Raw genomic sequence first — 16,155 nt, 5'->3', positions numbered from 1 at the left:
ATAGTACAGAAATCCATTTTTCTTTCTTACTGAACCCGATCTTGTAGTTACACATGCAAATATGAGCAGGCCAAGAAACACAAGCAACATATTTTGCCACTGATCATAGCTAGCCAACTCATTTAAATTATCAAAGAGCAAAGCACAACAGTGATTGAACCAAGGTGAGTGACAGACCAGACTAAAACTCACTCTTTTTGCCATTCTACTTCTTGCTTTTCTTATCCTGTGAATGGACCTCTGCTCCATCTCCTCCCCACCCACCATATATTTGACTGAGAAGGCTTTCTTCACCATTTCTTTTTGTGTGTGTGACAGTTCTAACCAACTAGCTAGCAAACTAGCTCTTTTCTTTTAAAGTGAAAGAGACATCAGAGGCTCTTCTGCAAGCCTTGCCAGCCACATCCTTGCTGACCCACGATGTGAAAGCTTAGGGTTCGATTCCTTCATCTGCTTTGAGGGACTGAAACACCAAACTATCCCTTTTTCAAGATATCATCTTCTCTCTCCAAGGAAAGACAGATTCTTTAGACCATGGAGAAGGCACAAGAGGAAGGATGTCCTGCCTCATCCGCCAGTAGATAAAAAGAGGTAATAAAGTCCCATCGCGTGTGTATGGCTTTGATCTCAAAAAGCATAGAAGGATGTCACACAAGGTGTCCTCAGAATAAGACATGGAATAGGATGGGCCCTGGACCACAGGGAGTTTATAGGTCTTAACCAAGCTCCTTAACTACTAAGACCTCAGGCCTGAGTAAACTATCCTCTGAAACAGGTTGCTCAGTGGAGAACAGTGCTATGACCTGCTCCACCGCATGTGCAGCGCACTTCCCATGGGGCAAACAAGAGCTGTAGACAAAACACAAACCAACCGACTGAGGTTATGGGGCTATTGCTTCCACGTGGAGCTTAGGAGCAGAGAGGCCTCTACACCACAGTGTATGGGAGCTACCTGAGAAGCACACTTGATAAATCAGGGCTGAGATGGTGCAACTCAGCTTTGGTAACATCCCAGGCACTCTTTGCAGCTGCTGGGCAGGACACACAGCCGTGTCAGGAGCGACAGACACACTTGGTAAAGCTTCACTCATGGTGGAGCAGGGCAGGTGGGACAGGGTGGATGGAAGGAGTCCACACAGGGTAGGCAGGGCCAAGGAGAATCAGAAGCCCCGACCTTCACCAGAAGAAAGCCGCCCTGTCCACATGCAATACCTGTCAAACATGCGGAGCACCTCCCAGCTGCTTTCTCTTGCATAAGAGTGCATGGCAGGACACAGCACGGTGGTGCAATTATTTGTCTATGCGCAACGACAGTCACAAGGTCGTTGACACTGTCAAAATGCCTCAATGTCGGATCTTAGTTTCTGCCTCAAGCACAGATGTTTCAAAGAGATTATGAGAACAGTAAGCCCCATTCTAGCTTCACTGGGTGGAAAGTACTATTTTCTTCCAGTTTTGTACTTCAGGGTAAAGCAGTAGAGAGAGCTGCATTAATTTCCATTACGTCCAATGGGGGGAGGACTTGGCGTAGTTGAGCAAGTAGCTCTGTCCTCCTTCTTTTGAAACCAAAAGGAGTTATGCCATTTATGAAAATAGGAAAATGTTCTGTGTGGTTTTGCTTTTTTTGCAGGAACATTACTATAACAGAGTCATGTCTCCATCAGAGTCAATGAGTGAGATTTTGTCCCCTCACAGCAGAAGTGGATGCAACCCCTTCTGAACCATCATCTGCCTGGTGAAGCACCAGTTCAACAGTTCAAAAATTCTCCTGCGTTCACCTCTAGGGACCAGTGTGGTTAATTCTCCAAAGTGTAACTTTTAGCACTGTGACAACATACCTCAGGAACTATGTCTAACTTCTGAATTACCACTCCTTTGGGCTGGGAAGCCAGTGGCAATTAGATGAGTCCTCCACAGTTCGGTGCTGTTACCCACCCTGAGTACCTTATTGTTTAATCATACCTTACTCCTCTTAATGAAACACATCTATCTTTCTTTCAAGTTTCCTACTATTTCCTGCTTTAAAGAGATTTATGATGAAAGAAAGAGAAATGCTTCTAATTGATCTGCTTCAGGTGACATTATTGCTTGCAAGAGCATCAATCAGTGATGGTAAACATCTGTTTGACATGAATCCTCTCTTTTATATTCTGCTTTGGAAATTTTAAGAACAGCTAAAGCACTGCCAATATAAGATAAGCCCTCAAAGCCCTCATTTGAAAAAGAACAAGTGCAGGGGATGTAATACTAGAAATCTCTCAGATCCCCTACAGCTTGGTTGTGATTATAAGATTTAGTTGACCAGATTGGGAAAGCCTTTCCATCAAGATTTGCACTTTGGACATTAACCTACATGTGTCTAAGCCTCTGAACGCAGTGTGGTTCAGGCAGCCTGTAATAGCCGGTGTGCAAGGCCATGCCAGCCTGTGCCAGCCCACAGAAGGCAAAAGTTTCCGAGTTCGGGTATTTAGTGAAACAGAAAGAAAGAAGCAACCACCTTGGTCACAAGCCCAACCTGGGGCCCACTTGTTACTTGCTTAACTGAAAAGTACAGGGGAAAAAAAACAGTGAAACTGCTTGAATTTGCACTACAAGCAATGCGTAACCCCTAGGGTTGAGGGATTGATTTGATAAACTCTCAAGGACTGTTCTACTTCCATTTTGCAAAAATTCTCCAATATACTGGGCCCAGATTCATCCCTGTAATCAATTGCATTTGACTGCAAATGTTGCATTCTTGGGAGTCTTCCAAGTCATCTGCTGGAGGAGCCCAGATTTACACAGCTCCTTCAGAGTTCGGCTAGCTAATATGCATGAGACTATCAGAGTAAAGGGAAGAAAAGCTAATGAATGCTCAAAATGTTGACTAACTTCTTATCCTTCTTATCCTGTAGAACAGTTGGCTACAAGAATATCCTATCCTATCTTCAAACTCGCAAACTTCAGCTGCTATGTCAGGAACATTATCCTATCCCTTGTAATATTAGCGAAAAATAAATCCAGTTTAAGCAAAGATGTTTAGCTATACATCTTCTTTCAAAGAAAACAATCCTATTGATTCTGGCTCTTCAGCACCTTGAAATTCATGTAGGTTGCTTACACCTGAGCACAAGGATTTCAGAGCTAGGACTTGCTACTCCCGTGATAATTATGTTTCTTATACCTGAATTTCATGGGGACAAACAAGCATGCCAGCAGCAAAGAGAAAAACTCGTCTGCTCAGCTATTTAACCTGTTTAAGCTGTTTATGTTGTTTCCAGGATTACCTGAAAACTTCTTTGACCTATTCTGCCTGATTCCCACTTTTTTTGCATTATATATGCTGAAGGGATAAACACAAAGATGCAGTTGTCAGCTACTGTCAACTTCATTTTACCTGCTGGCTAATGAACAACCTGATTAACTCCTTTTGGTTGCAGTTAGTTTATTAAAAAATGCACTGTTTTTTCATTATTTAACTGTTCCACTGCACCAATGGAGAATGCTTGAGTCACCCAATAGCCTTTGAATACGGTGAAAATTCATCTAGACCTTCCTGAGGGAAGCAAACGTGATTACCCCCAATCTTTGGGAGGCCAGGACAGGAGCTTACTCAACAGAGATCAATTTAATTCCAGCACAGACTTCATAAGGCACCAGCTTTCAACCATATTCCAAATTTACAAAGAATGTATTGAAAAAAAAAATTTAAAAGGCAGAAAAAACACCTTTGCCTGGACTGAATCAAAAGGAAGATGGTCAGCAACTCAGCTGTAAAAGGCTGACATCCTGAATTTAGATTTTTATTTAAAACAAAGAAGTCACTTAATGGCTGATTTTCAAGGAGGTTAAATGGACCTTTTGTAAGGATGGATCCATGCTTAACATAATGGTGGGAAATACAGATAAAACTAAGTCTTCTCGAAGACACACAGTGAAAGGGTAAGATGCAGCAATCCAAAGTAGAGTTTCTGAGAGGATATAAGGAAAAATTTCTTGCCCAGAGAGGCTGCGGAACTGCCATCTTTGGAGATCTCAAAGCTCAACTGGAGACATCTCTGAGCAAACCTGATGATAGTACCAGTGCATTGACGAAAGAACCTCAGAGATCCTTTCAAATCTAAATTATTCGCTGTTAATGACAATTTATTAACCAAAAAATTCACTAACCAGAAATTCGTGAACACTAATATTGCTGAAAAGTTTAAGCTTAAAAGGAATGAGTCACTCAAAGTTTATCATACTCATTGTTAATTTATTATTTTGTTACAGTGTACTTTCTGACTAATGAGAAGAGAGATTTATACTCTACATATTTATAATGGAAAGGGAATCCCAGTGATATTCCCATGAGTGCAATCTGACTGCACTGGTATTCATGCGACTTTGTTTTTAGAGGGGAACAAGAAGTAACCGAAAATTGGAGGTGAGATCTCACCTTTTACGGAGAAACCTCTTCACAGTTCTCAAGAGGATTCATCAGGTGGTAGCCCCATTTCCAGTTGTACATCTGGGCACACAGCTAATAGCCTAAGACCTCTTGCTCTAAGGGCACCAGAAAGCCACAAATTCTTGTTCTACTGACAAGCTCTTAAGAGGGGTCCATCTCCCCAGCCATTCATGATAACATTATCTTTGACAGCTGCCGTTGTTACTTCCAGATGAAAATCCAGATTAAGAAAGGCTGAGTGTATATCAAAATAATGCCTCAAGAGGTCAAAAATCATGATATTTCTGAGCCAGTAAGTCTTGCAACAGCTGAAGAACTTTTCAGCTTTTCTTTGCAAGCTTTTCTTTAAGACAGAGAAATTCTTCCCTGTGTAAGCTCCCTCCCTCCCAGTTCTGCATCCAGATATTTTTAATGCATGATTTTAAGATATACTTTGTGATGTAACTATTTTGATTAGTAGAGTGATGACCATGTCCATATCCAGCATGAGTCTCTTCCTTAATGATTAGCTGACAGTAACTAATATGAGTTCAGAGACTTTTACCCAGAATATGGAAGTCAGTGCAGCACAATAAAAAAAAAATATATTAAGAAGTGTGAAATTGAGCTTCACAAGCCTAGAAATTGCTTTTATTTATATCAATGCAGTTTATGAAGGTTACACTATTTTCCTTAGTTTTATCATTTGCTCTTTTATTTTCATACTCTTTCAAAGCCAATTTTGATGCTCTTTGCCTATCGAGAATGGCAAAAAAAAAATCAATTACTTCACTGTTCTCTGGTATTTGCTATCTGATATTGCTTTGCCTCTCAATCCCTACCTCTTTCTTGTGGCATAAAGCTTACCATCAGAAAATTCAGAAAAATAACAACTCCTACATAAGAATACTTTCTAATACAGGCAGTTTCTGAGAGATATGCATGTTAAGAAGGGAATTGTTTTCCTGGAAGCATTCCTCTCCGCAGATAATGTAATGACTGACTGTATATAAGCCCTCTAGTTGCTGAATCACTCTTAATTTTCTTCTCTTTGACAAATGTCATGTTCATTTTTCCAGATGACTGAATGTGTAATATCACTATACTTACTGTTAACTGCCAGACATTTTAGTCTTTCAGCTCAGAAAGGCTGTATATTGTTTTGGCCTTTTCAAAGCTAAATTCCTCTTACAAAATGGGAATTTTAGTTTTTAAAAATATTTTGCCTATCAGTATTCTAGGGCAGATGACAGGAAGAAAGTAGAAGAAATACAACAAAGGGTAGAATGGCCTTCCTAAACCGAAAGTTCTCATTTGAAGGAGAATATTTATTTAATACAAGTATAGATAAATGTGCCAATTAAGATACCTGATGATCACACTTAAATCACGTTTGCCTTCTTCAGTACATGACTGTAGGCTTGTATTACTTCTGCACTTTGAATGAATGACTCCACTTGCATTTTTCTTCGCATTTCAAGCAAGCCACCAATACAAAAAACTCTTAATCTTGCTTGACTAATTTAACCACTTCTTTAAGGTTACCTGCTCAATGAAAAGTCAGAGTGTCTCTCCCCCAACATATTCTTCACTTTACGTGTAAATAGTTCCAAATTACCACGCTGTGCCAGTGGGAAAGGCATATGAGGTTGAATGAATACCAAATGAATTCACTGCGCCATACAAGACACGACCAAATAGCATGAGAACTCGACAAAACGCTTCCTGAATATAAAACCATGCACAACTAACTGGACATCCCCCAAGCTTAGGGAGCAAAATTTACAGCATCCATCGGCTTTTAATTGCGCCCTGGCTGGCAGCTTCTTTCTTCGCTGTGTGAGTCCCACCAACGTACCCAACCCTGAATCAGGGTAATCTTTTCAAGTGTTATAATCACTGTATGGAGCTTCAGCTATTAAGCCAAACACTGCGCAAGCAAACTGTGCATTCCTGTTTCTTAAAACAGAAGAAAGACCAACAGGTGACATCAGAGTCATTCAGTTTCATTTCACCATTGAAGGGTTTCCTAAATGAAACTTTTGGAATATGGCACTAAATACAACGAATAAGCCACAATCCAAAGACTTAAGCTAAACCTGTGAAACAAATTTCTAGTACCCATCCCACCGGGAATTACATCCATCAAGACGAGAGACGCCTCAGGAAAAGCAGTCTTTTCAGGAACAGCATGACTCTTCTTCATTCCTAGAAATGAACACAGGTGTTCAGCAGCGCAGGTCCTTCTGTTCTCCTAGCTGGGTTTGGCTTTGGGAAAATACAACTCTCAAACTTTCACAGCTATATTGGATCTGTCCATTACAAGCATCAGACAACAAACTTGACATTGGATCATAGCCGGCTTTTCAAATACAGCCTCATGAAAAGAGACAGCCCTACCAGAAACCAAAAGCTGATTTCAATTCTGGATTGAAGTACCAGCTCTGCATTACAAATCCTGGCCAAAGCGTTTAATCTAGATGGGACATATCGCTCTGAAAAAGAGCAAAAAACATGAGATGGGTTCAAGGATGAAATACGCTGCCTATCTGGAATAAGCTGATGTTGACGTCTAGAAGAACTTGCACTGCGCACACAAGTTTTGGTGCTGAGTCTAGAGTAAACTCACTCACTGCCAGAAATTGGGATTAACATAAAAATGCACCTACTTAAAGACTGCGTGTGCCACGCAAGGCTAGTGGCTGTTTGAGCACAACATCATTTCAAATTTGCCATGATTCTTCTGTCCTAAGATCATTCCAACAACCACTATCAAAACTTTCAACTGTGAAGTACCTAACCAACACATCAGGGCGTAAATGAGTGCAAGCACAGCACCAATCTCTTCTTCTGGCTCTTCTAAATGATCTTCAGGGATGCACCATGTCTACCCCGCCACAGCTCCCTCCACTGTCCCTGCAGAGAATCCGCAGTCCCAAGTGAGCAACTTACCTCTTAGAAAGGGCACCTGCATACGTCCTCTTCCACCAAAAGGGACACATAGCAGCCACCATACGGAGTGAAAATCAAAGCAAACTGGCCAATCCGAAAGGGAGGGAATAGAGGCATTAAATATTACCTGTCAATGCATTCTGAGTTCTCTGAATCTAATTTACAGACCTGGGGGTACCCAAGCCCTTTCTTAAAAAAAAATTACAAAACGGGTGCGGGAGGGATATATATTACTTTTACCACAGATAAGTTTGTTAATTTATCTGTAGATGTTGCTCCTCCTTCCCTCCCTTGTTTTCTTTCTCTTTTCTCCGTGGCCTCAAGGCTGGTGTAGTTGTGCAGAATGTCAGAAACGTTCTCTCCTTTTTCTGTCAGAGAGGACTCAAACTCACAATTCCTCTAATGTGAGTATTCCTGTAAATAGCCTCTTCCAAAACATGGCGGGGGCGCTCTAATCTATTCTGGTTGGAGAACCTCAACTTTGTTAAAGTTCCTTAAACACTGAGAGCCCGAGGAAGGAAACAAGCCTCTGTAATCTCCTGGCTCCCACACCCAATGAACAAGAGGAATATGCTGGTCCCTTCACCAGGGGACTGTGTCTATATTTTGTCTAAGTGACAGCTTCATAATGTTTGTATATACAATCACAGGAACAGGGATGTACCCACATCTTTCACCTCTACAGGAGTGATCTACACCCACTGGTTTATAATGTAATTTACTTCTTCCCCTCCCATCCCCAGTGAATCCAAAGGCAGTCTCAATGAGTGGCTCACAAAGTCATACTCGGGTACTGTCTCACTGTGTGTCTATGTCTCTCTCTGGCCCAATGAATCACAGAGAACCATGAAATGGGAGTGACAAGATTTCACCTATAATTTCCACACACACCCAGTACTCTTAAGTCCTCAGTCTTGCCTATTGACTGGTGGTTAAGCAGTGGGGAAAGACAGTGTTGAATCCCTCCAGGCCAATGAGGGAAGTGTAACTACCCTTCTCCAGCAGCCTAGGTAGGATTCTGACCACTAAATCTTTGGGATGATAAAGATGGGTCCCACACATTTATCTATGGACCTATTTTAAAGGAAACTAGTGGTTATGAGTAGATTTTATGCAAGGCCTAATGAGAACATGCAACTGGGTTGGCATGCTGACTAGAGAGTGCAATGGCTGGTGTTAACACCTCACCTGTGAACCTTGTAAACCATGAGGTATCTGAGCAGCACCGAGTCACATACTCACTGCATGAGTCCCCAGTGCCCAGAAGCAGAACTTCAGGGCGCCTCATGAACTCACGAGTCAAGAACGCAAACACCACCAGTAGACACGCCAAGCACAATATACATTTTATTGATCTCATTTCTAAGAGAGTTAAAAAACAGACCAGAGGAAAAATGCAGAGCATAATCTTAATAGCTTACAAACAGCAATCAAGCCCCTTAAGCAGTCCTTCCTTCGCTTTGTATATAATTTTGATGGAAGGGTGACCTATTATTTTGACCATATTTAGAAGGATGCCATTGAAAACAAATAAAACATAAACTGCATCTGAAATATATTAGTGATATTAGAGAACACAGAATTCAGAGGCTTCTCCTGAAAATACTGATTTCTGTTCTGTGATTTCAGCCTTGTGGCTATGATTAGAGCTTGCAATAATCATCATTTTTGCCTTGAGATCTGAGAAGGAGTTAAGTCCCACAGAAATGGAATGTGTCTGAATAATTTATTTTAAGGAAATATAGACTTAGCTTTCAAATATCTAGAGGACTTTCTATATATAGTATTGTGGCAAACCTGCATTAAGTACTTTTCTTACCCATAGAGGATAAACATATATATATGCCATTAGTCCAAAGATTTAAGTTTGCAGCAACAGGAAAGTGTCTGCATTCCTATGAAATTGTCTTTTTTTCTGTACTCTAAACATTGAGAAGTGACCTACTTAAAGAACACTTAATCTCATTAATCTCAATTAATCATTAAATATTACATATTAATGTAATAACGTGTTCTGAAGTGTTTCGCTCTTTTCCTTCTTCCAATATGTTCTCCTTCAAATTTTTTTCACATTATGGAAGTGATGCTCCTTCTACAAAACTTACAGGCACATCATTTAAAAGTGAGTCTTCTTACTGCAAGAGTTTCCGCAGAGTATTGGTACTCAGAAGAACTTGTCTTTACTGATGGGGAGACAACACCTAAACACCAGTGAGGACACTTCACTTACTAGAATGGAAATATTGTCTTTTGCTGAGATGAAAGATTCTTGATGTCCCTTCCATCAATTTGAAGCATTGTGACATTTCGCATCGCTATAGCGCAAAAATATTCCTTCTGGCAAAGGCACAGAATACACTAATGAAAATGTTCATATACCAGACAGATTTTCTTTCCCCTGTAAAATGATAAAATTATTCTCGTTCCAATACAACTTGTCTGTAGGAGAAAGAGTAACTGCTTGTAAATAACATGTCAAAATGATCAAGCACGGCATTTTTAAAGTTCAAATCCTCCCATCCTTAGTTATCGTACATTGCATTAAGGCTACTCAAAAACAGAATCTGTCAAGCCACTGTGTACCAAAGAAGTGACTTATTTTGTAGTGTAACAATAACAAGTGAAACAGAGCTTGCTGAGGTTTGCTTTCAATTTCCTCTTCTAACTTCTGTGCCATTTTAAACAAATGACGTACGGGTGAGGTGAAGAGGACAGAACAAAGCACCGGAGATCACCTGAAGGTCAGAATACAGGAGGTTTCTTCATATTAAATGTGCCAGAGCTATGCTAGCTTTCTATCCAACAAAACAAAATTCTGCATACCAGAACGGCAAAGAGCGAAGCAGTTAAGAGATTCAGATACCAGGAAACTGCTTTTCAAGGTTGCAAAAAGCCTGCTCATTACAACATCAGATAATTAACTACCAGACAGATAAAACCCAGGTTTTTAAAGCAAACATCAAGAAGCAGTGCTTGGGTTCAGAAACGGAATATGCAGCTTTCAAAACCAATCCTCAGTTTACATACACGTAAAACATGTCTCTCTTTCAACATGTTTTATGGCAGGTTGTAAGAAAGAGATAACGTCTCTCCTCATTTCCATTACAAAGCTCTGTTGAGAGACTAATAGCAGTCTGCTGCAGCAAGCGGGAAAGAAAAAAGAAAGAAAAGAAAAAAGAAAACATTTTCTGAGTTTGGATTCCCACGCTGGGTGATGCCCTCCCCTTTGCTCACTGTGCCTTACTCTGTGGTAATCATTCCCTTTTCACAACTACTGTTTGACCAATTCTGTCAGAAAGCTTTCCTCTTCAGGACTACACTCCAAACACAAACAACTTGAGGATTGCTTCAGCCACAGGCACTTTCACACAGTTGATCCAAAACTGCCCCAAGGAAGACTTAAATCATGCCGGATGAGAGTTCAGACAGTGCTCTTAGTGGGCCAAAACTTCACTTGCCAAGCAGCAATACAGCAACCAGCTAGATCAACAGAAGGACTTCCTGAAAGCATGAAATTGCCCAGCACCTAGCTGGACATATGTTGGGGGTCAGGAAAAACCTGGCCTCAGTCTTGCACTGCACTAACTTTCTTTCTTTTTTGTGTGTGTATGGCTTGGTTTCATGTGTATGTTGGTTTTTCTCTGTATGGGTCAGTCCAGGCTAAGACACTCACCCAGACACTTGCTCCCAGATTTCAAAAAGCATGAGTCTGGTTTAGGGGAGAAGGGCAACCAAATATCTTGTAAGAATGACAATATCATATGCTCAAAAACTGTCATGAAGAGGAGGAAAAAAAAAAAGTATTTTGACCTATTTGGGAGGGAGAAGCACTGAAACTTTCAGAAGTTCAGTGGCTGTCTCAATATCTTGGCCACTGGAGACTGCTGAGGATACACAAAGGTTTTACTGAAATGAGGTCATATTAGTTAAGAGATCTCTAAATAGGAAAAAAAAAAAGTACTAACATCCACAAATAAGCAAGCAAACAATTCTGTGGGACTTGTTTAAAACAATCAAACAAACAAAAAACCCAAACAGATGGAAATGGCAAATGAGGAGGAAAAAGAAAAAAAAAGACCAGAACAAATGCACAAAATTACTTCACAAGCAAAGGGTGCTTTGCAAATGGCATACAAAATCTTCATGGATCTTTGTACCTTTTTGCCATCCTCACCACCCCCCCCCTTTCCAGGAGGGTGGATCCCGAGTTCCCATTAGCAGTTTCCTCTTCCCCTGTGCTTTCTGACTATCTCTACCTTCAATTTAATTTTTGAAAGCTGAAGGAATTGCTACCCTTATGTCCTTAGACTGTTCCCTCTCCTCCCACCCACAGCGTTTCGAAAGCAAGGCCTGCATCCTCTCCCCCCAGAGTGGTTTGAACCAGACAGCGTAAGGAAGTAGCGTATTGCCGTGTTGATTCTCCATCACTGAGATGTGGGTTTCTGACAACAGCACTGGGCTTGTTCTGGGAGTCGTCCACCCTCCAGTGAAACTGGATCTAACCTGTTGCATCCTGAAGCAATTGAGCAAAAAAGAGTTACGGTTGCTGTAAGTTAATCACAGAAAACATGTAGGCGAGGCGTAACTATCAAGGGTACCGCCATCTGATAACATTTACAACAAACAGAAAATTAAAAGACTCAACCCAGAAGAAAATCAGTGGAAGGGTTTTCTTTTTTTTTTCTTTTTTTCTTTTTTCAAAATAACTGACTACTGATTTTTCCCTAGTATTGCTGTAAAGTTCACCTCCGCCAGATAAGATTATCCTGAACATTTTTCTTCACTGGATGATGGTGGCTGTATTTCAGGATTCTCCTTCAACACTGGAAGAACTTGAGATCCAACAGATAAAATATCTGGAAAGGATGAGCACAAGGGCTGGTTCATCAGGTATATACCAAAGTTTGTCTGAAAAGAGGCAAAATATTAATTAAGATGCAACTCATGTCACAGTAATCAGACCTACAAAGGAGCTCACAACCCAGATGCGTTCAGGAAAACAATACTGCTTCGGAGACAGGGATATATGCCTGATCTCCAAGTAATTAAGAACACTTTAACTGATTAATTCTAACAGACAAATAAACAAGAGCCAACCCCATGCTATTCCGGAAGAACACCTTAAGTAACTAGATAAAGAAGGTAATATTTCATCATGAGTTCTGTAGCATTATATACATATAAATTATGTGTATAATTTATACTCCCTCACAGCCTTGTTACTTAATGACTGCTCTGGTTTTTATTGACAAATACAGTTAATACCTTTTCACAAATAAAGGCTGGGCAGTTTGAGAAAGAATATATGTTGAAACAGTGAGGAAAAGTCTCTAACGTGCATTCTTTGCTTTATTAACAGCACTTTGCCTTGTTCAGCCTTTCTGAATGTTCCCTTTGTTTCTTTTTTTTTCCTGAATATTTTAGTATATTTTGCAGAAAATATTCAGAAAGTCTGTTTTATTAGGACTATCACTTGTTATCTCTCATTAGCACTAAAGCCATCGTACATAAAGACTACAGATATTTATATATGTGCCCTTGTGATACTGACTGATAAAGAAAAAAGAAACAGGGCAACTACTTCACCTACTGATCAAACAATCCTCCTAGGCCCTCAAAAATTAGTCTGATATGTCTGCACTCAGATAAAACACTAACATGCAGTCTTAATTTCAAGCACACAAGACACTCCAGTTAAAGCTGTAAAGAGCTGAGCGTAGCGTGGAAACGTCACATTAGGGGACTAAGAACATATTTTACACAACATGCTTTTGTTTTTCAACAGTAGGAAACTTCAGGAGGAAGAAACAGCATTGCCATCTCAGGGCACTACTTCCCCAACAATTAGCAAGCAGTTAATTAAAGAAACATGTCAGGGAAGAAATCAAGGAATGATTAAGACTGTGTTACATGGGTAATTGAATTGTGGACCTCAGAATGTCTTTGTTCCTCAAACTGAGGAACCTGGAAACCCAATGCAAATTTTCTTATCAACTTTTAAAGCTTTCAGTAAAAACTATTTGTTTTTAGCACACTACAGCCAATGAGTTTGGTTACGAGTAACTTAAAGTATAAAATAAGCAAAATAGCAAATGAAATTGATTCGGTGTATCTATGAAAAAAGATCATTTTAAAATGAAACTCTATTCTCCTTCTCCATTTCCTGATGAAATTTACCATCGTTGTTCAGATAGATATTCCTGAAATAGAGGGAACTGCAACTACAGAAGGTTTAGCAAAATATATACTAGGTGAAGGGAACTGTGAGAGTGACAGAGCCCTGGAACAGGCTGCCCAGAGAGGTTGTGGAGTCTCCTTCTCTGGAGATCTTCCAAACCCGCCTGGATGCTGCCCTGGGCCACGTGCTCTAGGTGTTCCTGTTGGAGCAGGGGGGTTGGACTAGATGATCTCTAGAGGCCCCTTCCAACCTCAGCCCTTCTGGGATTCTGTGAATCTGTGTGAACTGCAATAAATAATAATAAAATCTTCACCATTTACTAGCTAAATTTAAGGAAATATATTTGACAGTCTTAATATGAAGCTTTAAGTTTTCTCCATTCTTGCACTAAGTAAATAAAACACAGTAATGAGGTAACGAAGAACATCTTTAAGTCTCTGATGAAACAGCAAGGTAGAAAGCTGAGACCTACTCTCAAGTAAGAGAGACACTGCAAGGCAGAGATGTAACAACACGTTGCTTGTGTCGGGCCTCATCAGGTCAATTCTATTATTGACATTTTTGGATACCTGTGATCACAACAGTGTCAACACTGGCAGACATAAAGTAGGCCTTTACGGTCAGTGTCCTGGTATTTAATGCTAAAGAAATGACTGCACACTGTCAGTACACTGTATGAGCACAATACAAAACTACTATTCTGGAGCGATTGTGTTGGATCAATCGTAAGGACAAAATGGAAAAGTCAGTAACTATTTTTTTTTAAATATTAGAGTATATAATATTACCTTGTTTTTTTCCCCAAATTTGGTAAGAAGCTGTGGTTTCTTTCTTTTTAGAAATGACGCAGTAATCTGACTACATCAGACTACATTGTGGTTAATATCCTAGATTCACTTCCTATACTTCAATGCAATGACACTAGCCTTAATTCTATTGCTTTAAAAAATGAGGCAATTGGAAACTAAATACTGTAAAATGAATAAAATATTAGTCCATAGTATACCATATTTCACACTGGAAGGGATTTTATAACTCATCAGTATAAATGAACTTATGTCAAAAATTGCAATGTATGTTTGTTACTTTATCGACAGGTTGACTTATTTTAAAACATGGCCAAAATAACCTGTTCACAACGAACAATTTATTTGACCTGTTTTCTGTTATTCTGGATAATTTAAACAGTTTTTGTTTTTAAAGTATTTTAAACCATTCAAAGCTATTTAAGAAAAGCCATATGGGAATATATCTTATCTGGGGAGTCCTTGAATAGTTTTCTAATTATTGCCATCAATATTTTCCTATTTTGATTGGGTATCTAAAATTTCATATTATTTGGTGCTCTGAGAATAGATGATGCCTAAGGAGTTTTCCAAGTAATGGTACATGTATTAATGTGCATATACACAATATATGTATTAACGCCTATTTGGATGACTCTTCTCCTGTGAGATCATTCTCATTTCTGAGATCTTCCTTTTTGTGAATGCCCTTAGGATTTAATTGGATTTAATATCTTTTAAGTAAATTTCTTGATTTTTTTTAAGAATTACAAATATTGGCCAAGCAAATACAGATAATGACAAGAAAAGCAAAACATGTCTATCCCACAAGTCCAGTTTTGGTTCCAAAGAAAGGCAAAAAGCAGAAATTTGCCCTTCTCATATTTCACTGGTAGAAATGATGGAAGTTACAGCCTGCAGAATTGTTACAATGAACTGCATAAACTCTCTCTGCTCTTACTACCCTTCCTGAGTTCAAGAGCATTTAGTCCTGTGTGTAACCTCACCAGAACAAACCAAGAAGCGAGCAGAGAGAGCAGGACTGTGACTTCTTCAGCTTTATCCCCTCAGTCTTCTCATATCAGTAAGAGCTCTTCCTATCGCTTCTGAACTTTACAGGGACAAAATCAGAAAGCTTCTTGATTGTAAAAGCACAAAATAGCAATTGCTGGCATAATTAAGTAGAATACTAAGTAAAACATACTTATTCTTGCCCAACAGAGAATCACGCTCACTTAAAGGAGGAAAGCACATTTACTGAATCAATATGCGATGCTTAGTTATCTGCTAACAGTAAGTTTCCTGGATGCAAGTTTCCTGAAGTGCTGTGTCTGACGGGCTGAGATGAGATGCGTTGGAGCTAAAGCAGATGAACAACCAGCTAATTGCACTTGTAGGGCAAAAGATCTTCTAGAAGGTTTTGGAGTGACCGAGCATGCTAAATAAAACTTACTTGCCCACTAACGGCCTCTGCATTTGGCTTCTGGATGCAGCTCACAGCTGCCTTCCATCAACAGATGAATTAGCTGTTCTTTTCTGCTTGTTTTAGTCATACAGTACTATAGCCTCCCTCCCATGCAAAGGTTTTTATTTTAATAAAAGATTTTTCTATTAGCTCTGGATGGACCAAAACCTAATTGTAAAGCATTAAAACATCGGACCATTAAAGCATTCATTTTTCACAGACTGATTTTTCATGTTGGAAAAAAATAGAGGAAACTTTAAATTTGGTGTCAAAGAAGACTCGTTTTGTTGAAAATAATACAACAGAAGTTGTTAAGAAGCGATTTTCTTTTGCTATCCACCTTAAACAAATGCATTTCCCAATTCGG

At 39.6% G+C, this 16,155-nt stretch overlaps 1 protein-coding gene across 1 annotated transcript in view; it reads right to left on the bottom strand.

The window, feature by feature from the left end:
• Nucleotides 1-12,077: 12,077 nt before the first annotated feature.
• Nucleotides 12,078-16,155, bottom strand: part of MOCOS (molybdenum cofactor sulfurase) — a 209,524-nt gene continuing 205,446 nt past the window's right edge. The window contains exon 15 of the mRNA XM_088525988.1: nucleotides 12,078-12,268. Coding sequence (XP_088382114.1) covers nucleotides 12,122-12,268 — 147 coding nt within the window. The 3' untranslated portion in view covers nucleotides 12,078-12,121. The remainder of the gene's footprint in view (nucleotides 12,269-16,155) is intronic.

This window comes from Tinamus guttatus, unplaced genomic scaffold, assembly GCF_059628265.1.
Source record: "Tinamus guttatus ecotype Peru unplaced genomic scaffold, ASM5962826v1 Tinamus_guttatus_pri_ptg000025l, whole genome shotgun sequence".
NCBI lineage: Eukaryota > Metazoa > Chordata > Aves > Tinamiformes > Tinamidae > Tinamus > Tinamus guttatus.
This window is presented reverse-complemented; position numbering and strand designations above follow the sequence as displayed.